General features: G+C 39.6%; 1 protein-coding gene across 3 annotated transcripts in view; it reads right to left on the bottom strand.

Annotated features, from left to right (window-relative positions):
* The window catches only part of SLC15A2 (solute carrier family 15 member 2), a 53,345-nt gene that overhangs the window by 9,027 nt on the left and 19,117 nt on the right, over nucleotides 1-25,201 (bottom strand). The window contains exons 4-20 of one of the 3 annotated variants that reach the window (XM_055110343.2): nucleotides 24,205-24,297; nucleotides 22,751-22,850; nucleotides 20,529-20,619; nucleotides 20,153-20,230; nucleotides 13,538-13,620; nucleotides 12,979-13,065; nucleotides 12,711-12,800; nucleotides 12,574-12,618; nucleotides 11,457-11,489; nucleotides 10,807-10,895; nucleotides 8,036-8,117; nucleotides 7,320-7,454; nucleotides 6,729-6,893; nucleotides 6,527-6,573; nucleotides 4,925-5,035; nucleotides 4,140-4,236; nucleotides 2,578-3,957 (exon numbers count right to left, since the gene is read on the bottom strand). In XM_055110343.2, the coding sequence (XP_054966318.1) occupies nucleotides 3,877-3,957; nucleotides 4,140-4,236; nucleotides 4,925-5,035; nucleotides 6,527-6,573; nucleotides 6,729-6,893; nucleotides 7,320-7,454; nucleotides 8,036-8,117; nucleotides 10,807-10,895; nucleotides 11,457-11,489; nucleotides 12,574-12,618; nucleotides 12,711-12,800; nucleotides 12,979-13,065; nucleotides 13,538-13,620; nucleotides 20,153-20,230; nucleotides 20,529-20,619; nucleotides 22,751-22,850; nucleotides 24,205-24,297 (1,507 nt within the window). In that variant the 3' untranslated portion in view covers nucleotides 2,578-3,876. Of the gene's footprint in view, nucleotides 1-2,577; nucleotides 3,958-4,139; nucleotides 4,237-4,924; nucleotides 5,036-6,526; nucleotides 6,574-6,728; nucleotides 6,894-7,319; nucleotides 7,455-8,035; nucleotides 8,118-10,806; nucleotides 10,896-11,456; nucleotides 11,490-12,573; nucleotides 12,619-12,710; nucleotides 12,801-12,978; nucleotides 13,066-13,537; nucleotides 13,621-20,152; nucleotides 20,231-20,528; nucleotides 20,620-22,750; nucleotides 22,851-24,204; nucleotides 24,298-25,201 lie in introns of those variants that run through there. The other 2 variants (XM_003825181.5, XM_034957174.3) reach the window with 2 other exon arrangements.

Below are 25,201 nucleotides of genomic sequence, written 5' to 3'. Positions count from 1 at the left end.
AGGAAAGATTCAAAATTGACACCCTAACATCACAATTAAAAGAACTAGAAAAGCAAGAGCAAACACATTCAAAAGCTAGCAGAAGGCAAGAAATAACTAAAATCAGAGCAGAACTGAAGGAAATAGAGACACAAAAAACCCTTCAAAAAATTAATGAATCCAGGAGCTGGTTTTTTGAAAGGATCAACAAAATAGATAGACTGCTAGCAAGACTAATAAAGAAAAAAAGAGAGAAGAATCAAATAGACGCAATAAAAAATGATAAAGGAGATATCACCACCAATCCCACAGAAATACAAACTACCGTCAGAGAATACTACAAACACCTCTACGCAAATGAACTAGAAAATCTAGAAGAAATGGATAAATTCCTGGACACATACACCCTCCCAAGACTAAACCAGGAAGAAGTTGAATCTCTGAATAGACCAATAACAGGATGTGAAATTGTGGCAATAATCAATAGCTTACCAACCAAAAAGAGTCAGGACCAGATGGATTCACAGCCGAATTCTACCAGAGGTACAAGGAGGAACTGGTACCATTCCTTCTGAAACTATTCCAATCAATAGAAAAAGAGGGAATCCTCCCTAACTCATTTTATGAGGCCAGCATCATTCTGATACCAAAGCCAGGCAGAGACACAACCAAAAAAGAGAATTTTAGACCAATATCCTTGATGAACATGGATGCAAAAATCCTCAATAAAATACTGGCAAAACGAATCCAGTAGCACATCAAAAAGCTTATCCACCATGATCAAGTGGGCTTCATCCCTGGGATGCAAGGCTGGTTCAATATACGCAAATCAATAAATTTAATCCAGCATATAAACAGAACCAAAGACAAAAACCACATGATTATCTCAATAGATGCAGAAAAGGCCTTTGACAAAATTCAACAATGCTTCATGCTAAAAACTCTCAATAAATTAGGTATTGATGGGATGTATTTCAAAATAATAAGAGCTATCTATGACAAACCCACAGCCAATATCATACTGAATGGGCAAAAACTGGAAGCATTCCCTTTGAAAACTGGCACAAGACAGGGATGCCCTCTCTCACCACTCCTATTCAACATAGTGTTGGAAGTTCTGGCCAGGGCAATCAGGCAGGAGAAGGAAATAAAGGGTATTCAATTAGGAAAAGAGGAAGTCAAATTGTCCCTATTTGCAGGCGACATGATTGTATATCTAGAAAACCCCATTGTCTCAGCCCAAAATCTCCTTAAGCTGATAAGCAACTTCAGCAAAGTCTCAGGATACAAAATCAATGTACAAAAATCACAAGCATTCTTATACACCAAAAACAGACAAACAGAGAGCCAAATCATGATGAACTCCCATTCACAATTGCTTCAAAGAGAATAAAATACCTAGGAATCCAACTTACAAGGGATGTGAAGCACCTCTTCAAGGAGAACTACAATCCACTGCTCAAGGAAATAAAAGAGGATACAAACAAATGGAAGAACATTCCATGCTCATGGGTAGGAAGAATCAATATTGTGAAAATGGCCATACTGCCCAAGGTAATTTATAGATTCAATGCCATCCCCATCAAGCTACCAATGACTTTCTTCAAAGAATTGGAAAAAACTACTTTACAGTTCATATGGAACCAAAAAAGAGCCCGCGTCGCCAAGTCAATCCTAAGCCAAAAGAACAAAGCTGGAGGCATCACACTACCTGACTTCAAACTATACTACAAGGCTACAGTAATCAAAACAGCATGTTACTGGTACCAAAACAGAGATATAGATCAGTGGAACAGAACAGAGCCCTCAGAAATAACGCCACATATCTACAACTATCTGATCTTTGACAAACCTGAGAAAAACAAGCAATGGGGAAAGGATTCCCTATTTAATAAATGGTGCTGGGAAAACTGGCTGGCCATATGTAGAAAGCTGAAACTGGATCCCTTCCTTACACCTTATACAAAAATCAATTCAAGATGGATTAAAGACTTAAACGTTAGACCTAAAACCATAAAAACCCTAGAAGAAAACCTAGGCATTACCATTCAGGACATAGGCATGGGCAAGGACTTCATGTCTAAAACACCAAAAGCAATGGCAACAAAAGCCAAAATTGACAAATGGGATCTAATTAAACTAAAGAGCTTCTGCACAGCAAAAGAAACTACCATCAGAGTGAATAGGCAACCTACAAAATGGGAGAAAATTTTCGCAACCTACTCATCTCACAAAGGACTAATATCCAGAATCTACAATAAACTCAAACAAATTTACAAGAAAAAAACAAACAACCCCATCAAAAAGTGGGTGAAGGACATGAACAGACACTTCTCAAAAGAAGACATTTATGCAGCCAAAAAACACATGAAAAAATGCTCATCATCACTGGCCATCAGAGAAATGCAAATCAAAACCACAATGAGATACCATCTCACACCAGTTAGAATGGCAATCATTAAAAAGTCAGGAAACAACAGGTGCTGGAGAGGATGTGGAGAAATAGGAACACTTTTACACTGTTGGTGGGACTGTAAACTAGTTCAACCATTGTGGAAGTCAGTGTGGCGATTCCTCAGGGATCTAGAACTAGAAATACCATTTGACCCAGCCATCCCATTACTGGGTTTATACCCAAAGGACTGTAAATCATGCTGCTATAAAGACACACGCACATGTATGTTTATTGCGGCATTATTCACAATAGCAAAGACTTGGAACCAACCCAAATGTCCAGCAATGATAGACTGGATTAAGAAAATGTGGCACATATACACCATGGAATACTATGCAGCCATAAAAAATGATGAGTTCATGTCCTTTGTAGGGACATTGATGAAATTGGAAATCATCATTCTCAGTAAACTATGGCAAGAACAAAAAACCAAACACCGCATATTCTCACTCATAGGTGGGAATTGAACAATGAGATCACATGGACACAGGAAGGGGAACATCACATTCTGGGGACTGTTGTGGGGTGCGTGGAGGGGGGAGGGATAGCATTGGGAGATATACCTAATGCTAGATGACGAGTTAGTGGGTGCAGCGCACCAGCATGGCACATGTATACATATGTAACTAACCTGCACAATGTGCACATGTACCCTAAAACTTAAAGTATAATAATAAAAAAAAAAATGGCACACCAAAGGGATCAAGTTAATTAAATTAATTAGTTAGTAAAATAAATAGAACTTTGTAGATTGGGTTCTCATCAAACCTCTACAAATGTTCTCTCTTTTTCTTATTCACTATCTTTTAGTCTTTAATACAGTATGAATAATAATGAAATAACAAAATTAAAGTCAAGATTGACATCAAAATTAAAATCAGTTACTCTGCCCTGACTGCTAGGACAATTGTTTTTGACAGATCACAGTTAACTGATCCCCAAACTTTGTGTAGAGATTGACATTATTATCAGTTTCAGTATTTCAGACTGTGACATGCTAGCAGATCAAATTTCCAGAGAGTGAGAAGATCTGCATATGAAGCTGGCCAAGAAGACATTAGTACTTTTTCATAAATAACTTGTGTTTGATTGGAGACATAAAAAGACTGGAGCAGGCCATGGCATCTCACAGTGATGGCTCAAGATAAATTATGTTTCTCCTTCCCCAAGACCCTTTGCTTGTTGTTGATGTTATCTCTTAACAACCCCTACAGAGACAGTGGGCTTTCTAAAGTCACTGTAGAGCCAGGTGCGGTGACTCACGCTTGTAATCTCAACACTTTGGGAGGCTGAGGCTGGTGGATCATCTGAGGTCAGGAGTTTGAGACCAGCCTGGCCAACATGGCAAAACCCCATCTCTACTAAAAATACAAAAATTAGCTGGGCATGGTGGTGGTGGGTGCCTGTAATCCCAGATACTCGGGGAGGTTGAGGCAGGAGAATCACTTTAACCCGGGAGGCAGAGGTTGCAGTGAGTCGAGATGGTGCCACAGCACTCCAGCCTGGGCGACGAGAGCGAAACTCTGTCTCAAAAAAAATAAAAATAAAAATAATTAAAGTCACTGTAGAACCTGTCATCTTATGCTAGAAATAAATATACTCTTTGCCACAGAGTCTTCTCTTTTGTTTTCTGCCCCTGCCTAGAGGATCCCAGGAGATATATGTATATGGAGAGAGGGTAAAGAGGTGGCTGTGAGCTACTTACATTAGTAATAACAAACAGATATGCTGCACCAAAGTCTAGAAGACCCAAATTCAGAGAAAAGTTCTTATCTTCTGTTCTACAGTGCACTGCAGGGTATCTGGAACAGGATGAATTTAGGTTAGAATAAATATCAAGGCTTGGAAAAGCATTCCCATCTCCAGGTGAAAGTGATCTCATCTCTCTACTGATGGTGAGGAAAGCAGTGAAGCCACTAATTATCTTTGAAGAGAAATGTTTCTTGGAGTAGGTTATTTTCATGCCAGGCTTCTGTCCCTGATTTGAGCTCTTTATTGCTTGTCAGGTATTTTCTAAAATATTCAACCTAAATAAAGAAGTTACAAATCATATTCTTTTGTTAACTTAAGTACCATGTGAATTTTCCTCATGCAAATCTTATGACTTAGTAGAACAGGCTATAACAGTGAACCTGAGAAGATAAGCTCTAAGTAATGAAGTGCCAGTGTAAGGTACCAAAGTACCTTCTTTAGTAGAAATGGAAACCAATAATAAACTTTGAGAAACTCACAGAGACGGACTGTGTTAACTATACAGAGATGGGCTGTGTTAACTATATAGTGTGGTCTTCACGGCAATTGTGATCTCAACATATCTGTGCAGAAAAAAAGTGAGACTGAGGGAAGGAAGCAAGAGTTGGAAAAGATCAGTAGTGTGTCTATATTCAAAATTAGACCACATGCACCTAAGTTCCCCACGTATATACAAAGATAGCACTTAAAAAACAATTATTGACAAAAGTAAAATGTCCACAGGGGCAATGCACTTACTCTCCTCTTTGCACAGTTCTATAAGCAGACACACCATAGTCTTCACCAACATTGAGAGAGGTATCTGTACTCAGGGAGATGTTGACATCTTTATGCAAAGTGTTAACAAACCTGAGGGTAGAGATATTATTTACATATCAAACAAACAGGAACACCTGATAAAAGAGGGTAGGGGCCTTTTATGTTTTGGGTATAACTATATCCCCAGTGCCCAAGTGCCTAGGATAGTGGCTGGCACATAAAAGGTACCTAATGTATATTGTTAACTAGACGAATGAACCCACACGTAAAAAGTAATCCATAGTCTTAGCTGTCCCTAACTTTCTTTTTCTTGAACTTTTATCTGTCACATCCTCACCAGACCTCTAGCTAGACGGACACTATCATGATCATTCATGGAAATCTGAGTTTCCTCACTAATCCAGCTTAGGTGCATCTAATTTATTTCCCTTATAATGGTGGAATCTATCAACTGAGACTTTACTAAGAAAAATAAGATAATTATGCATATATAAAGATATGATAGTATTTACATAAAACTGATATCTTATCCTCTTATAAATGAAGTCCAATGTGACCTATGCAAAACTCAGACTCCCAGCCCAGAGTAGGTTATTATAATTGTTTTGGAGTCTGCAGAAACTTTGGACCCTTCCAAGACCATCTTTCTATTTTTCTGAACCTGGCACCTAGATTGTCCTCTCAGGATGGGTTTTGGTACATTTCTGTTTTGATAGCTTTTGATTTGGTCTCTGGCCCCAGGAATAAGAAGGACATTTCCCTCTAGAGTCCTGAATGTTGATTCCTAGACTTTAGATCATTCTACACTGACCTAGAAAATGCCCCTTCTGGGGGCCCATGGCTCTCTGACCTCACATTGTCTTATTTTGAGCTGTTTACTTTTTTTGAAGCATATTCAAAAGCAAGTTATTATGACTGTCCCAACCTTCAGTGAAATCCAGACTTTTCACTAAAAGTTCTCCACTAAAATGCTATTCTCAACAGCAACCACTTGACCTTGGTGGCCATAGACCTGTGTATCTGTCCATTTCATATCTAATACCAGCCACAGAGAACACATGTCCTCTTGGGTATTCCATCTCTGTAACTGTCCCTCACCATTTGACAAGACCCTTCAGCCTTATCTGGATTCAAAACTAAGTCTTTTGACTCCAAATGTGTGCTATACCATGATGCCTCTACAGGCTTATAATAAAAACTATACTTTAAAAGATATATATTCAACTATCAAAAATGAAGGGAGGATTATTTTCTCACTTCCAAATTTCTCTCTGGCGATCACAGAGAGAAAAGTACTCAGTTATTTTCCTGAGAGCAAGATAAATAGATAAAATTCAGCGGAAAGGATTTATGCCCCAGAGTACAGGGGGCATACACAGATAGAGTCATCTTCGAATCCCACATGAGAAAAGAAGCCTATCTGCCTCTCATTGTCCTAGAAAATGCCTTTTGACACCAGTGCCCCTGGCATTCTACGAGAGGGAATTCCTGTTCAGAACAAGTAGAATGCAGCCCCAAAGATTAGAAGAGATCCAAGATTCAAGAAAACAGAGTGGCCTGGAATCTCATTGACATTCAAACCTCACGGTTGTCATCCCATTGGTTGTTTTGCTTTCTGTATCCTTTACCTACAACAGAGGAAAGTAAAAATCAGTAACAGCTGATGAAATAAGACCTATACTCAGAAAATTTGATCATCAGGCAGATCCTTGGTAAGATGTTGATGAGACAGTCATATTACTTTGAGATGACAACTGAAAACACAGGCAATTCCTCAAATTACCATCATGCTGGAGATACTGTTCCCATCTTCACGAATGACAAGACTGTACCAGTTCTTCTCCTGCACAGAATGCTCAGTGTAGAGAGACAAATTGTGATATTTCAGGTGGAAGTGAAAATCCTGGCTTTTTGTTTTCAGGTGCAGTTTGGAATAGTGTGGCGTTTTCTGTAAAATGAAGAATATAAAATGAAGGTCACGTACACCTTCTACTCCATATTGAACATCACGATGTAGCATCTCAGGGTAGGTGACCTCATCAGACACTTTCAACCTAGTAATTCCTTTCTTTAACCTAGCCATTTTATTTCTTGGAATCTACCCTAAGAAATAATCAGAGGCATGCATAAATATTTATGAATAAGAATGTTCATTGTAGGATTATGTATAATAATAAAAACTGAATACCTATGTGGAAATGTCTAAATAAACTATGGTATATCTATAGAATGGAATATTATATGCCCATTAAAATCATGTGCTCAAAGATTATCTAAAGACATGGGAAGATGCTTATGATACAATTAATGTTAAGGAAAAATCAAGATCAATATAGCATACAGAGTTTCTAATTCATTCAGGTACACACCTCACCTGAAAGGATTTGATGGACTCTATCAACAGAGAATTGTTTTCATTTCCCACCACTGTCACCTTCACCTCATCATCTGCCAGATTCAAGACTTGTAGGAAAACCTCCTGGGGACCTGACTGGGCTGGGGCCATTTCCTTAGAGCAAAGAACACATGTCAGAATCACCAACAAATAATCCTTCAGACACAATGGCAACACATATCTCAGTTGTTTCTGACAGCCTAGTCCACTAGCCAAGTAGACATAGTTTTCTCCCTCTGAAAAATATTTGGCTTAGAAAACTCTAAAGGCAGCTTGGAGAGGGAAACATCAGCTCATTGTAGCAAGTACCAATGCCAGCTTACAAACTCAATGCTTTTTGACTCAGCTGTGGCCTCATCCGTAATAGTGGCTATTCAATCTGCCAAAAGGTTTTTACTTGAGTATCTAGAAAGGCATCACATAAGCCTGTGTTCTCTAAGGAGAGGGCTATCTTGGATATTAGTGTTTGAGAATTCCCTGAAAATACATTCTGAGTCACTCAGGTGGGAGGTGGGCCTCATTTTGCATTGCTGTTTTACCCCTGTATCTACTTATTTATCACAAATACTTATGATGCACCTCTTATAAAACAGGTACTGTGCTAGGTCCCAGGGAATCATGATTGAACAAGTCAAAAGAGCAAAGAAGAAAGATATGATCCTGCCCTCATAGAGCTTAAGAATTACTGAACTCACATTTATTTTTATCTCTACAGCTGCCGCAACTGCAAATGCCAGGCACGCTAGGATCATACCAACAGCCATTTTCCTAAGTGATCTGTGGTGGAAAGGAGAAACAATTATATCTAAACTTTAGACTCTAAAGGATGAAATCCAAACTCTGTAGCCTATTATTAAAGACTGCATTAGACTGTTCTTGCATTGCTATAAAGAAATACCTGAGACTGGGTAATTTATAAAGAAAAGAAGTTTAATTGGCTTATGGTTCTGTAGCTTTACAGGAAGCACAGTGCTGGCATCTTCCAGCTTCTGGTGAAGCCTCGAGGAGCTTTCAATCATGGGAGAAGCCAAAGGTGGAATAGGCATGTCACATGGTGAAAGCAGAAGCAAGCGAGGAGATGGGAGGTGCCACACACTTTTAAATGACCAGATCTTGTGAGAACTCATTCACTATCATGAAGATAGCACCACAGAATGGTGCTAAACCCTTCATGAGAATTCACTCCCATGATCCAGTCATGTCCCACCAGGCCCCACCTTAATCACTGGGAATTACATTTCAACATGAGATTTTGGCAGGGACAAATATTCAAACCATATCATTCCATCTCTAGCCCCCCAAAAATCTCATGTCCTTCTCACATTGCAAAATACAATTATATCTTCCCAGTAGTTCCCCAAATTTTAACTCATTCCAGCACAAACTCAATCAAAAGTTCCAAGTCCAAAGTCTCATTTGAAATAAGGCAAGTCCCTTCCACCCATGAGCCTATAAAATCAAAACAACTTATTGACTCCCCAAATAAAATGGGGGTATAGATACTGCGTAAACATTCCCATTCCAAAAGGGAGAAACTGGCCAAAACAAATGGGTTACAGGCCCCAGGCAAGTCTGAAACACAGCAGGGCAGTTATTAAATCTTAAAGTTCCAGAATAATCTCCTTTGACTCCATGTCCCACATTCAGGGCACACCAATACAAGGGGTGGGCTCCCAAGGACTTGGATAGCTCCACCCTTGTGGCTTTGCAGAGTTCAGCCCCTGTGGCTGCTTTCACAGGTTGTTGAGTGCCTGTGGTTTTCCAGGCCCAGGGTGCAAGCTGCCAGTGGGTCTATCATTCTGGGGTCTGGAGGATGGTGGCCCCCTTCTCACAGCTGCACTAGGCAGTGTCCTTGTGGGGACTCTGTGTGGGAGCTCCAACCCCACATTTTACCTCCACACTGCCCTAGTAGAGGTACTCTCTGGGGGCTCCACCCCTGCAGCCGGTTTCTGCATGAACACCCACACTTTCTCATACAGCCTCTGAAATCTAGGTGAAAGGTGCCAAGCATTCTTCATTCTTGCACTCTGTATGCCTGCAGGCTTAACACCATGTAGAAGCCACCAAGGTTTATGGCTTGTACCCTCTGGGGAAACAGGCATGTCACATGGTGAAAGCAGGAGCAAGTGAAGGGTAGGGAGATACTACATGCTTTTAAATGGTCAGATCCCACTAGAACTCACTATCATAAGGACAGCACCAACGGGATAGCACTAAACCATTCATGAGGAATTCATCCCCATGATCCGACTACCTCCCACCAGACCCCACCTCCAACATCCAACATTGGGGATTACATTTCAACATGAGATTTGAGTGGGTACAAATATTCAAACTGCATCAAAGACTTTTCCTGATTTGATCCCAATTACTTTCCTTTTTTAAATCCATGTTTCCATGACCAATTACTTTTCAAGGGATTTCCTAGAACTTCCCTTCATACATTCTTCTTTCTTCTTGTTCTTGAGTCACATTGAACTGCTCTTCTCTGTGATACACCACATTTACCCACCTCCATCTTTGCTTATGATGGTTTTTCTATTCACTATGTCATAACACCAAAAATAATGGCAATACAATCAGGTTTATTGAACAAATACCATATGCCAAGTGCTGTACATGCTTTACCTCACATTCCTCTGCAGAAATCTGTTGGCTTTGGCAGGGGAGGGACTTTTTCTTTTCTACATCTCCTTGGCACTTGATCTTCCCTTCTTAGGACACTTATTTTACCTGTGTAGTAGTTGTATTTTATATATATATATATATATATACTCTAGCCCCTTTACTAAGTAATAAACTGTTTGAGGGAAATGTTTTTTGTTTTTTTTTGCTTGATTTATATTTTCATGACACTTGGTCCTAAACTTCCCAACATCTGCTCAATGAACAAATGACAAAGGGCCATTTTCATCTGGTAAAGTGGTCATCAAAATGAAATTGCTATTAAATCAAGAATGAAAGAAGGCTTGAAACTTTCTTTTGCCAAACTCTAAAAAAGACTAATCCTTCTATTTAGAAAAAATTTCAGGCAGTAATTGGGAATAATTCAGTCCCCAGTCCTACTAGGTTCCCCATTTGTTTTGTAGGGACAACAGGAGATTTAAAGGGATTAGTAGTCATCAAAGGCCTTGGGTTTCTTTGAAGAGACAACATTCAAGAACAAAGAAGAAAGTTGGTTTAGGAGCTAAATTTCACATATTTTTGGTTTGGCATGAAACCTAGACCTGCCCCTCCACCATTACACAGTTAAGTCCACAGTAATGGCTTTGACTCTCATTAATTATATCTAATTCCCATTTTTCAGGGTCAATAGGCAGTTAGTCTAACATGGAAAAATAGAAGCAGATAGATGATAAACTAAAACCAATCCTCACTAAGAAAAATACTGACATTGAATCTTTATCAAACTGGGCAAAGACTGAGTCAATTTAGAGTAATCCATACAGACATAGTGAACACTTACGAGAAGTTAATTCCACACTTGGAGACCAGACGATAAATGACAAAGTCAAACAACGGGATGAAGATAAGAACCAGAAGGGGATTTAGAACCTGTAACACCATGATAAAAAGGATTAGCTACAAATATTCTCCTATCATGAGTGTGAGCACTGCACTCATTTGCTTGTTTACACTCTGTCTCACATCTACACACACTTTTGTCATTGTAAGTACAGAATGACTCCACATTCCTCAGTCCATTTACACCCAAGACCCTATTTCCCTTGCATAGCATTTTAGCTTTCAAATATCCCAAGGGACAAGTTTCACTCTGAGCCTGTCTTTCTGCCAGTCTTATTGTGAGCTCTTTCCTCTCATGACTTCATTGCTCACAAAATAAGCCTTACAATTTCTTTTACAAGATTTTGATTATACTATCTTGACTTGGAAAAAAATCCAATGCTTATACTTAACCTGTGGCAAGTTAAGTACTTAACAGGGGATGTGAAGGAGAAGGGTGGGGCTTAAAGAGAATGTTTTCATGTCGAAGCTTGGCCCTTATCAGTGTACAAGGAGAAAAGCATCAAATTATGGTTGTTAATCGTAATACTGCAGGTGGAGGCATAGATAAGGAAACAAATAAGTCCCCATGGCTATAGAAGAGTCACATACCTGCATCTGGTCCGGCTGAAGCACAAAAAACCCCTGAAACATTTTAACAAATTAATTTAGATGATGTCTGAAGAAAAGAAAAAAAAATGTTGGCCTAGATCAATAATTTTGCTAGTTAGCAAGTGAGAAACATATGAGAGAAAATTCATCAGATCTTTAGTTCAGGGCCACTATTTTGCTGTTAAGATTATTTGGGGGATGGGAACAGACTCGGGAAAGCTTCTGGCTATGTTTGCCAGGCAGATGGGCCTAAGGGAGAAATTATTTTCTATGTATTATGCTTTCCTTAACTTGAAAGAGAATAGAGTCAGTGCATTTTTATTGATCTCAGCAACTGCAGTTCTAGGTTGTAATAATATGAAGGGCAAGACATCATGGTTAGGGTGAAGACTCTCCCTGACACATAGTGTTTCCGAAGTTGTTCTCCAGAGGGTCAACAAGAAGACCACCATGGTAAATAAGAGACAGCCAGAGGAAGGGAAAAGGTAAAATTATATTTTGCAGGCTCCAAATAGACTGACTAATAAGACCCTGGTATCATTCTACTCTGTCTTTTCGAAAACTGAGAAGATAGAAAAATAATACACTAATCTAGGAAAAGAACAATTGAGAGCAGAGATGGTACCTTATTTGAGTGGGCTAAAGAATGGAGTTTGGAAAAAGAGAAAATAATATGTATAACCTTCTCATTCTTTCCATATCCATACATACAAAATATTCCATTTCCCACAGGTCCCCTGCTGTGATCCTTGTTGAAGAGATAGACCAATTGCGTAGTAGTGCCACTCAAACCTGTCCCTGCTGTACTCTGGGATAGGCTTAGACAGAAGAAAATCACTATCCCAGGTTATGCATCACATCATTTGCTAGCCTCTCAATACTTCCTTGTATACATTGAAACTTTCTCATCCTTATGTTCCTGATTTCTAAAGAGAAGATTCTGGTTTTTATTTCTAAACTAGCTTTCTTTATCTTTGCCTACACGGTACCTTCAGGCTAAAAGCACTTCTCTGAAGATCTTGTTAGTTTTCAGGCAAAATCACAAAGAAATTAATTTTTCCCCAATATGGATGATGAAGAAAATAATAGACTTCTCTGGAAAATCTCTTCTACTCACCAAATTCCTATTCATCCTGATGGCTTGCAAAGTCCATCGTGAACCCTAGGGCAAACAGATCCTGTTATGAGAAATCCCTTTCCTGTGAGAGGGAAGTGGCTGTAAGGAGCGGTAATGTCCAAAAGAACTATTCTTACCTGCTGATCCAAAAGAGCCCAGAACATGGGCAATGGGATATAAAGGAATAGTACCCTGGTCAGTGCCTTTACATCCATAATGAGCTGCTTCTGCGAAAAGGAGGAAGAATGGGCAGAAATGCTAGAAGTTCTGTACATGGCTTTCTTGCTTAAAGTAGAAGTGTCCAAAAAACAGTAGAGAGGAGGTTGAATGCAGTAGGATAGAATCATTTTGAACATTAGGAAAGACTCTATCAAGCCATAAGATGTTTCTGCATTTCCAACTTACTGGATATTTCTCAGCTGCCCAGTCTAGCCAGTGCTGTCGCTTTGGAATGTCTCCAGAACGGTTCTTGAAACGATTGGACATAGCAAACTAGGGCAGAGCATAGACATCATGGGAGAGACAAAGAGAAAAACATCCTCTGCCTTTTCCAACTTATTATACCTTCCTTCAAACACCATACTTTTAGTGACTTATTCCAACTCTTTGACCTAATCAGGCACTGAATTTCAGAATATTTCTGATATAATTTTATCTATCACTTTAAGAAAGAACTTGCCATTCAAAACAAAAAATAACAACAAAAAAGAAAAAATGTTATCTGTCTATATATAATTACATTTCAGAAGATTTTTGCCAACTTAAAAAGATGATTACTTTTTTTAACTTAATGGTTAAGTAGAGGCATAAGAAGAAGACTGGTTAATCTTAGCTTGTTAAAAAACATGAAAATAGAACAGAGGTCATTGAGAAAAATGTATGCCCACGTTTGAAGGCCCATATTCTCAGCATAGCATCTCTTTCTTTTGATTGAAAAAGGCAAGAAAACAATTTATGGACTTACCCAGATACATTTGAAAACTTGAGCCACTATGTTTCCTTCAGGGGGTGGTTTATTGTATATTTTGCTTCCCATTGCAAACACAACTGCAGTTGATACACAAACAAGGTTCTTAGCTTCTCATTTATTAGGTTGGTGCAAAGGTTATTGCAGTTTTGCCATTACTTTCAATGGCAAAAACCACAATAACTTTTGCACAAACCTAAATAGCACATTCAGTATATCAGCGCTAAGGACAGACTGCTGAACTGTGGGAGTGGCTGGCAAATCTCATAAAGAGGGAGCTGACTTACATTTCCTGACTTTTGGAGTTATCAAAATTGCAGGAGCCAAGAGAAGACAAAATGGTATGTTGTTAAGAGAGATATCTATTGAGACTTTCATGTAATCACTGAAGTGGAAGTCATCTTTGACTTCCTACTCTTCTTTCTCCATCTCCATATCTGAAATGTTACCAAGTTTTATTGGTCCTCTTTCTTTAATGTATTGCCTATTTGCCCCCTCTTTCACTTTACTACTGCTACCACTCTTGTTCAGGACTTCACAACTTGTACTTTGGATTATTAAAATGGCCACCAACTAGTTTCTCATTCCCTAGTCTCTTCCTTCTTTAATCTGATGCCAAATGTTTCTTTCCAGGATCTATTAATACTTACCTGACCCAAACTCCTGGCATGAAAGACCTTCCCAAATTCATTGTTATCCTAACGGTTATTGTTATCCCTACCATCTATTTGAAGGTTTATCACATGTAACTTGTTAAGCATTTTACATACATTAATTGATTTAGCTTGACAAAATATGTACCACTATCTCTATTTTATACATGAAGGAATATTAAGGAAATTAAGCACCTTGTACAAGGTTACACTGCTAGAAGATACCAGAACTGGACTTTTGACCTGAGGCTTGACTGACTCAAAAATTTATGTATTTAATCCTTATAATGCATCTCACTCACTAATTCTTACACCACATACTGTACTAGACACTACTGGTAACACAGGTGAAAAAAACAAGGTCCCTGTCCTCAGAGGAGTTCACCTCAACCTGCCGTTTCCCACTTTATATTTCATCTATCTTTTTGAGATACCCTATGCTGTAAACACTATTCATCATTTATACAAACACTTCTGTTCTATACTATTTCTGTTCTTGAGCTCATTCTGTTTCTTTCAGCCCATATCTCTGTCCTTTAACCACATATCCACAGCTAATTGTAAGGGAATTTCATTTCTTTAATTTTCCTTTTATTTTCCAAATTAACAATGAGCTGGTATTACCTTTGTAGTTATAAAATAGTGGTTTTTTCAATTTCATTCAATTAAAATCAGTAGAAAAACTCCATCTTGGTTCCCTCCCAGATGCACTTTCCTCCTTAACAGATTTCCCAGCTTCAGCGTGATGCCCCTCTAGTAGATCCTCTGCTAAAGATGATTTTCTCAGTGACCAGTAGCATTTTCCAGTATCCTTACACATCAGAATGCACAAATCACTTTACTTTTCTCTCCCATCACTTTTTAATATCTCCATTCGTCTCATTCAGATTCACTCTACCACTTTTTCTCATTCATCCTCTCAATTTCCCCAAAGCTTCTCCAAATAGCATCCTTTATCTATAATACCCTTCTCATGGTTGATAGAAAAAATAGTTCAGTGGAGGAATGCTAATCCTGAGAGTCAAGTGGGCAGATAAAAAAGTACCTAGACGGCTGGGCGCGGTGGCTCACATCCGTAAACTTAGCAGTTTGGAAGTCTAAGGCGGATGGATTACAAGGTCGAGAGATCGAGCTGACCAACTTGGCCAACATGGTGAAACCCCGTCTCTGCTAAAAATACAAAAATTAGCTGGGCGTGGTGGCGCGCACCTGTAGTCCCAGCTACTTAGGCGCTAAGGCAGGAGAATCACTTGAACCTCGGAGGCGGAGGTTGCAGTGAGCTGAGATTGCGCCACCACACTCCAGCCTGCTGACACAGTGAGACTCTGTCTCCAAAAAAATAAAAAATAAAAAACAAAAAAAGAGATACCTAGACAAGAGGAAAATTTTGGGTAGGGAATAAACTGCTCCTGAAACTAAGAATGATCCTAGAAAGAGGCTGGACACCACAGGAATGCTGGTTGCAATAGTGACAGTGGAGTGATAATAGGAAGACTTATGTAATCAACTAAAGTCATACTTACATGTCAAAGACACTTAACTAAAGAAGATGAGTATAAACCTTGAATTTCTCTACTATCTACTCCTTCTAGTAGATGATGTTGCCTCTTACTTCACAAAGAAAATGGAAACCTTCAAATGGAAACTCCTTCAACTCCCTGCCACCAGATCTATTAATTCTTGTATCCACACTCATCCTGTCCTCCCTCCAGGTAGATGAAGGTGATATTCCTCCTCCTATCCGCAGCTAATTTGCTCATATGTGTTTTCATACTGATTATACTGTCTTTATCTTGTATCTTCAACCTCTTTCTCCACTGGATTATTCCTAATAATATTCACACATGCTCAATATCCTCTCTTGAATCCATGTCACCTTCCAACTATAAATACTATTTCACTTTCTTACTGATAGTGACAAGAGACAGATAAATTCCTAGGCAGACACGGACGGGTCCCAGTGAAACCTGACCTTCAAGCCAAAGACAGTTTAAAGCCTGAAAACCGAGTTGCTGGTTCCTGATAGAGTCCATGACCTGAGTGAGAACTTCTATCTCCGTCTTATCCTCTCTCTCCATTGGTTCCTTTTGGATGATGCCTTTTAACCAATCAAGTGGTACTTTTTCCAAACCCACCCATGGACCAATCAGCATATACTCCCCCATTCAAAACCCATAAAAAACCCACACTAAGCCTCACAGACGGCTACCTACTTCGGGTCCCCTCTAGGAGCTCAGAGCTTTCCTTCTGCCACTCAATAAAATTCTTCTCTGCTTTACTCACTCTCTGGTGTCCACACACCCCATTCCTCTTCGTCATGGGACAAGAACCCGGAACTTGCTGAGCTGCGGGTGGTGGGAATGAAAGGGCTGTGACACCCCTGGGAAGCTCGCCAAGCTATGGGCAGCGGGAATAAAAGAGCCGTAACACGCTCCCGCTCGCTAGACTACAGGAGAGAGTTGTAACATGCTCCTGCTCGTTGAACTACAGGAGTGAACAGCTGTAACATTTCTGGGGGCTCAGACCTCGGGACTCCCTGAGCAGGAGCTATAACACCTCTTAGGACTCTGCAATTGCTAGCATCTCCGAGTTTTTGGGCGCCACCGTGTTCCCCTTGTCTAGATGCCGCACCCAACACAGAAGCTGCTCGCTACATGCCCAGTCCAGTCGCAGGCTGAGCGAGCCCAGTGTGCCAGAGCAAGGCCCAGACAGAGGCGGTAGTGGCCACAGAGATTTCTGGCTGACAAAGCAGCACTGAAGGAATCCTGTAACATTTACTTCTCAGTCTCCTCCAGTCAGTCTTCAGCCTCCACCATTTACCATAACTGATCTAATCGTATCAGTGACCTCCTTGTTGTTGTATTTAATAGACATCTGTCACCCTTATCTTAATCTCCCACTCAGGAACATTTATCACTCTGAATGAATCTTTTCTTGAAATCCTCTTCGTATCCAAGATAACGCTATTACCACTTTGGCCATTCCTTCTTAGTCTCATTTGTGGGCTTTTCCTCTTTGCCTGTCTTTTAAATCCTGGCGTTTCTTGAAGTTTGAACCTATCCCTCCCCCCCCCCCCCACTTTTTTTCTTAACCTTACTCTTCTAGCTTTTAGTTATCTATCTTCATTTCATGGTTTATTGCTACCCATATACTAATGACTCCAGATCTATATCTATAGTGCAAACATTTCTTCTAAGCTCTAATCCTGTATTTCCAAATAACTGTTTGGTAACTCCAATTAAATATTCCAAGAACATATAAAATGCAACATGTTCAAAACAAAATTTATCAACATTGCCCCAAACTGGCTTTTCCTCACTATCTCAGTTAATAACCCCACTACCTACCCAGTTCTTCAAGGTTCAGAACACTACATTAAACCTTGGCTTATCTTCTCCCTCACTTAACATATCTAACCATTCTAAGGTTTGTTAATTCAACCAGGGCCAGATTAGGGTAAACTGAGTGAAGCACTCATCTCAAGCACTAAATTTAAGCAAGTATCAAAAAATTCGGTAATCAAAATAAATATTATCTTTGCCTCACTCCAACACAATCCTTTCTCTACATTATAGAAACATCATTGAAAAATTAAAATCTAGCAATTATTCCTCTGTTAAAATGTTTTTAGAGTTCCCCACTCTCCCTCACAATAAAGTTCTAATTTCTTATTGGTTTAAAAGGCCCTTCATTATCTGGTTTCTGGCAGTTTCTCCTCTTTATCATTCTTTTTTATGCTTTAGGTAATCTGAATGCCTTTAAAACCTTTAAACATGTCATGCTATTTCTCAGCCTCTTGTCTTACAGCTACTGTGTCCTCTTTCTGCATCACTTATAATTTCTTTATTGATTAATTGCTGTTTGGCCCTTAGGTCTCACCTTAAATGTCATTCCTTTAGGCAAACTTCTTACAACCCCCAAAGTATTATTTATTTATTTATTATCTTACTCATTTATTTATTTTTGAGACAGGGGCTTGCTCTGTTGCCCAGGCTGAAGTGCAGTGGCTCAATCATGGCTCATCACAGCCTTGACCTTCTGGGCTCAAGCGATCCTCCCATCTCAGCCTCCCAAATAGTTGGGATCATAGGTGTGCGCCATCATACTCAGCTAATTTTTAAATGTTTGTATAGATGGAGTCATGCTGTGTTGTCCAGGATGGTCTCAAACTCCTGAGCTCACACAATCCTTCTGCCTCGGCCTCCCAAAGTGCTGGGATTACAGGTGTGAGCCACTATGCCCGGTCCCTCAAGGTCTTAATTAAACATTGCTTCTATGCATTCCCATAGCTCTCTCTGTACTTTCCTAGATCACACTATATTGATCTGGGAAATACTGGTCATACCATATTGTAAATTCCTTTTATTTGTTTGTCTTCCTTTCCCTACTGAACTATATAAGTTCTTTGGGAACATGAATGCTCTAGGTATCTAATTCACCAATGTGATCCCAATACCTAGCACATAATATGGCACACAATAGGTTCATTAAATGTTGGTTAAAAAAATGAGTGAATGAAAAAATAAATTAATTGGCTGGGCGTGGTGGCTCACACCTGTAATCCTAGCACTTTGGGAGGCTGAGGCAGGCAGATCACAAGGTCAGGAGATCGAGACCATCCTGGCTAACACGGTGAAACCCTGTCTCTACTAAAAATACAAAAAATTAGCCAGGCATGGTGGTGGGCGCCTGTAGTCCCAGCTACTCGGGAGGCTGAGGCAGGAGAATGGCGTGAACCCAGGACGTGGAGCTTGCAGTGAGCCGAGATCATGCCACTGCACTCCAGCCTGGGCAACAGAGCGAGACTCCATCTCAAAAAAGAAAAAAAAAGAAAAAAGAAATTAATTACAGTAAAAGATCAGAGAATTGAGTTATTGATTAGCACCCAGAAAACTGAAGCTGCTGACTAATAATGACAGCTAGCACTTGTTTAACATTTCATAATTTATGAAACATTTCATTTATAGCATCTCTGTTTTATCTTCATAATTACTCTGTTATGTAAATATTATTATCATGCAAATATTTGGGAAAATATTTGGCTTTGAATGCAGAAGGAAGTACAGAATATATTATCACAGCTCACCTATAATAAATTTCCTTGGCATTGGGAATTCTGAGTACTACTATCAGTGCCCTCCCATCAACTCCCTGGTAGAAAATACACTGAGCATTGAGTCTGTAGGCTGTTTTTCCTCTGTTGAGCTCTTTATGGGTTTGCACTGGATATCTTCCAAGGGGGTGTCACCCTGAGGCTCAGAGTGGAGAACAGGTTTCCAGGTCAATGATTAGAAATAATCATGCCCAAGTTTTCCCTTAGGCTATGTAAAATAAGGAACACCACATCCCTCTTCTCTTCTAGGACTGGGTTCTCAGGGATAAAGAGAATGCCACTTGATTTAAGTTGCATTAATTTTCACCTATTTATCCAACTCCTCTTATTCTCTTTACTCAAGGGCAGACCCTTTGGGGGCACTACAGAGCAGGGCAGAAATAGCTAAACCTAGAAGCTGTTTTAAAAGGCTTGGAGAATTTAAAATCTTTTCCAATTACCAGATAAATAAGTATAATATGAAGTAAACTAATTTGAAAGAGGATTATCTTCCTTGCTTCCCTATATATTGTAGTGTAGAGCAGTGGATCTCCACCTTGACTATACATTAGAATGACCCGAGATACTAAAAAAAAGCCCAAGTCCTTGACTGGCCCAGAGTTTGGACTTTTTAAGGCTCCCCAGAAAGCATCTTACTGGTTATGCAAACTTAGACACTTTTTTCTTAAAGTTTCTGACTTCATTCAGAATTTACCTCCAAAATTGAGGGGAAACCCTTACAATAACAGTTACCCAATAGGCCTGGTGTGAGGATTGAATGAAACAGCTTGTGTAAAGTGCCTACATGATGCTTTACATGTGTCAGGTATCAATGATTATTAGTTTCCTTTGCTTCACTGCACTTACCAAGTGCAATTACCATGAGCAGTCCTGGAACTCCAAAAGCCAATGCATAGCAGTCTTCTCCAAAACATTGCACATCTCCTAAAGAAAATGGGATGGGAGGAGGAAAGTAACTCTGAGTCTTGAATATTTGATGTTTTATTCTACAAGCTCAGGTTGTTGAATAAACCTGAGCTTGTAGAATAGACATAACCACCCTCTTTCCTCCCATCACCTAATCCATAGTTCTTCTTTTGGGCCAGACAAATCAAGACTAAAATAAATTTTCACAGATTATCAAGCTCTTATAAAAGGAGATGATAGACAGGAGAAAGCCTTGAACAGCTTTTTGGCTGACCAGAGCAAAGCCTTATACAGGGCCCCTCAAAAAAATCCTAACCTCTCAGCATGGGTGTGATAAATGTAGAAATCAAGCTCCCTGCATTGATGGACAGGTAGAAGACTGAGAAGTATCTAGTCCGTTCCTCTGCCTGAAACAAACAGGATAAATCATCAGTGCAATGTGTCCCCTAGCTCCAGCCCCACTCCACGTTCAGATTCAGAGCTGAAGGTACACACAAAGAGAAAGATTCAGATATTGCCTCCACAATACCTGAATTTCATATTATTAATAGATATTTAAAAACATTGCTGGCTGACCCCAATCATTTACTCACCTTTCAAACTCCAGATCAGCTTTAGCATTCTTTTCCTCCCTTTGCATAGGTTAAAAATAATCTTCCTGTCTTCAGTGCCACTACCGTGTCCTGTATATAGCTATTCTAATATCAGTGTCTTTGCATTAAATGTCTGGGTTTTTTATTTTGTGTGTGTGTTTGTGTTTGTTTTTTGTTTGTTTGTTTGTTTTTTTGTTTTTTTTTTTTGAGATGGAGTCTCACTCTGCCGCCCAGGCTGGAATGCAGTGGCGCAGTCTCAGCTTACTGCAAACTCTGCCTCCCGGGCTCAAGCCATTCTCCTGCCTCTGCCTCCCGTAAGTGTCTGTTTTTTCAGTATGTTGTGAGTTTCTCTAGAGCAGAAATTTTATCTTACTCATTTCTGTAATCACCAACACCTAGCACAGCATCCGACATATATTAGGGACTCGATAAATGTTTATTGACTGTATTAACTAAGTGAATGCCTGATTTAGTTAAATAATAGATTTTGTGGTAGGAGTGTGTGGTAGGAATAGTATCAGAACATAGGACAGTGGAGTCAACTGTTAATGAAAGAGGATAGTTCACCTGGTGCTTAACGGAGATTTGCCAGAGAGTCTAAAAAGAAATCATCTGGCTTAGAAGTGGCTAGTGGAAACCTGGAGGCAGATTTGTCTTACTAATTGAAATATCTTTGTGGAGCAGTTACCAAATGAAACAACTTTCAAATAAAGTTGCTGATGTTTCGTTCATTATACACCGACATGCTTCATTCTGACACCCCAGATCTCTCCCTGCCATATTAGAACAACGAGTCCTTCCCCATTTTCTATTTACAGTGTGTTTTGTTTCCTCTCCTGGTTTCAATTTAAACCTTATTCCACTTATCTAATTTGTATAGTTCATCATACACAGGATCCCACTTGCCAAAAGTTGGTTCTTTCTCCAAAGTCAGCAAGCAATTATGATCTATGGACTCTTTGACAGATAAAGAGTATAAAATAACCCAAATGGTCTGAAAGGTAAGAAAAACACTGGAAGACAGGACAGGATAGCAGAGGCAGAAGGAGATAATAGGCATTATGTCAGGGTGGAAGAGGGAAGAGGAAAGAGAGAGAGAGAGAGTGGCGGGAGGTGGGGGGGGAGAGAGAGAAAGAGAGAAGGAGTGGGGGAGAAAAAGAGAAACTGGAAAAAAGATAAACAGTTATAGAAGAGGGAATGGATACATGAAGACAGACAAAACTGAAAACTGGAAGCAAAACTGAGGAAGCCAGAAATGTTGACAGATCTAGAAATAGACTATTTCCTTGCCTATTTGTCACTGCTTTCTCATAAATGCCCATTTATTTTTCACCACTGGTAATGGAAAGTATTTAGGAAGAGAGGGAATGATCAGTCAGGGAAATTCATCTATAGACATTCATTATGTTTCCTTGCAATTTGTCACTTTCCCATTTCATGGAATCTCAAAACAAGATGCTTAAATCATCTCTATACCACTCATCACCTCCCATTGCCAAAGTGCTTATCACATTTCTTTCTAAATACCTCAAGTTAGAGTAAACTTACTACTTCCAATTGTTTGAAGTTTTTCCACCCATCAAGCAAAACACTGGCTTCTTGGAGGCTTTCACTCATTGGTCTCAGGTTTAATCACTGACATCCTTCCAGCATCTATAAGCAGCTATAGTATTCTCCTCAATTCTTGTCCAGGCTAACTATCCCTATTTCCTTCAATCTTTCCTCATAAGACATACCTTTTAGTTCATCTACCACCCTGGTCTCTTTCCTTTGAAACTGTTTCAGTTTTCCTCACTATTAATGGCCAGTATCCAGCATTGAATACAACTGCTCAGATAAGATCTGACCAGTACATTACTTCAATCTTGGCAAATGGCTACCTGCCAGATACCCCCATTAATGCTGGCTCTATATTCTTGAAAATACAAAATAACAGGATTCTTACATGTTTTTCTTCAAACTGGTCTCCACCAAAAGCTGCCACACAGGGTTTGATGCCTCCTGTCCCCAAAGCTATTAGACTCAGGCCGATCAATGATAGGACTCTGAAATGGAGAGGTGAGAATGCCAACCATGTTGATACTAAATGCACCTGTAGAGATGGACTACAGAGCTGCAGAGGGGAAAAAATGTGTACAAGGGCAAAGATCCCCTTCACATTTCTACCCCATGGGTACTTTCCATTTGCCTTTATTCCTAGGAGGTATTCATGGTCAATTACCCTATTTATGATCCTTCGGCCTCTGCAAGAAAGTATGCATTATGTGGGAAGATTTCATCCCTGGTAGTTCCATTTACCCCTTATGAGCATCCGATAGAAACAGATACTGAAGGAACTCCAAAGCTAACACACTGGTTCCCAGTCTTGTTTTGGTCAAAGGAGTACTTCAATAGAAAGACCTTTTAAGGACCTGATCTCACATATTCTTACCAAAATTTTTTTTAAAAGTTCAAATTCATCATAATTAATAGCAACAGTGTCAAAGATTTTTGACGGGACACCAATAAGAAAGTAATATTTATTAAATATCAAGGCCAGGTGCAGAGGCTACGTCTATAATCCCAGCACTTTGGGAAGCTGAGGCAGGTGGATCACCTGAGGTCAGGAGTTCAAGACCAGCCTGGCCAACATGGTAAAACCCCATCTCTACGAAAAATACACAAATTAGCCGGGCGTGGTGGCAGCCGCCTGTAATCCCAGCGACTCGGGAGGCTGAGGTGGGAGAATCACTTGAACCCAGGAGGCAAAGGTTTCAGTGAGCCGAAATCACACCACTGCACTCCAGCCTGGGCAACAGAGCAAGACTCTGTCTAAAAACAAACAAACAAACAAACAAAATTTCTAACTCATAGGATAAATACATGTACACAGGCACACAGGCACATTATAATATGAATACATATAAACTGCTTCGTGAACAGCTGTAATCCTCTCTACTGACTGAATAGACAGACATCAGAATTTATCAAATGCCTCTGATCCCATAAACATCAATAGCAACTGAAATATATGGAACTACACATAAATGTAAATATTCAAAGCTTTGAGTATGACTTCTACAATTAATTATAAGGAAACATTATAGAGTTTTTTTTTAACCCTGGTAAAGTATAGATGCATGGATGAATAAAAAGGTGAGGGAATATGTAGGGTATGAAGGTTTTGATTATTTTCAAGCATATGAAGAGGATACTAACTAGGCATTCTACAAGTCCCAAAAACAGATGAGCTCAGATAAAGTAGGAAAGAGTTCAACTGGTCATAAGACTGTTTTTCTTAACCAGTTTTGTAGTAAACTGTAGATTGAAAATAAAGAGACATCTCTGGTAAGAAATAGAAAATAATTTGTAACGAATGTCTGAGAAAAGTAGTTTAGTTGATTCCATGATTTTACTCACGTGTGTACCACTTGTCCTCCCAGTATTGGTAAGGCACCCAAGGACTTGATCACATGGCCAAGCACATACACCAAGGAGAGATAGATGATTGTCCTGTTGAGAGAGCTAAATCAGTCAGTCTAAAACCAGAACTGAGAGATTTGAATAATACAGACTTAGGGTTCATACTGTTCTCAGTGTGGGGATAAATGGAGGAGGAGGAGGAAGAGGGAGGAGGAAAGAATTATCTGAGAAATCCAGATAGAGACAATAATGGTGAATGAAGTGAACAGACTAGGAAAAAGGAGTGGAATTCTTCACTCTTTAGTGTTAGAGGTAATAGACATTCCCTTCAAGTTCCCTTCCTATACCCACCTTCCCCTTTGCCTCTACCCGCTCACTCCACACACACACAGAGAAACCCTACTTTGTACAGACATGACAAGAACAAGGTGGATTTGTAGCAAAAGTGACAGTGCTTTAAATTGGGAGAACCAGTAGAAGAGGATATTTGGACCTTAGGTGTTTTTCTCAAGGAATATCTTCTGCTGTAGAGAGCAAGAAGGGTCAAGGAAGAACTCCAAGTAAACAGGAATGGCTAACCCAAACGACTTCCTCAAAACTCAAGAAGCACTGGGAGGTAAAAAGCTCTCAGGTTCAGCATAGGTAACTTGGACTCTTGGATTAATTGTAATCCTCACCACAGTTTCCTCAGGGACAAGTTAACAAGGGTAAGAAAGGAACCAGGGACTTAGAATAGACTGTCCAGTGACAAAAATCATGCAGTTGGAAGGAACATCCTGTTGTATTGTTTTCTCAAAGAACTTGAACAGCAAATAGCAAGTAGAAGAATAAGGAACTCCAGTAAGAACATATAGAGAGATTCACACATTGAAATATGGCACACTACAACATATATTCCTTATGTGTACTACCACACCAGCATTCCCACATATAAGTAGAATGTTAGCATTATAATGAACCTTGGAAATTACAGTTTACACCTGCAATTTTTAAG

This window comes from Pan paniscus, chromosome 2 (genome assembly GCF_029289425.2).
Source record: "Pan paniscus chromosome 2, NHGRI_mPanPan1-v2.0_pri, whole genome shotgun sequence".
Classification (NCBI taxonomy): domain Eukaryota; kingdom Metazoa; phylum Chordata; class Mammalia; order Primates; family Hominidae; genus Pan; species Pan paniscus.
This window is presented reverse-complemented; position numbering and strand designations above follow the sequence as displayed.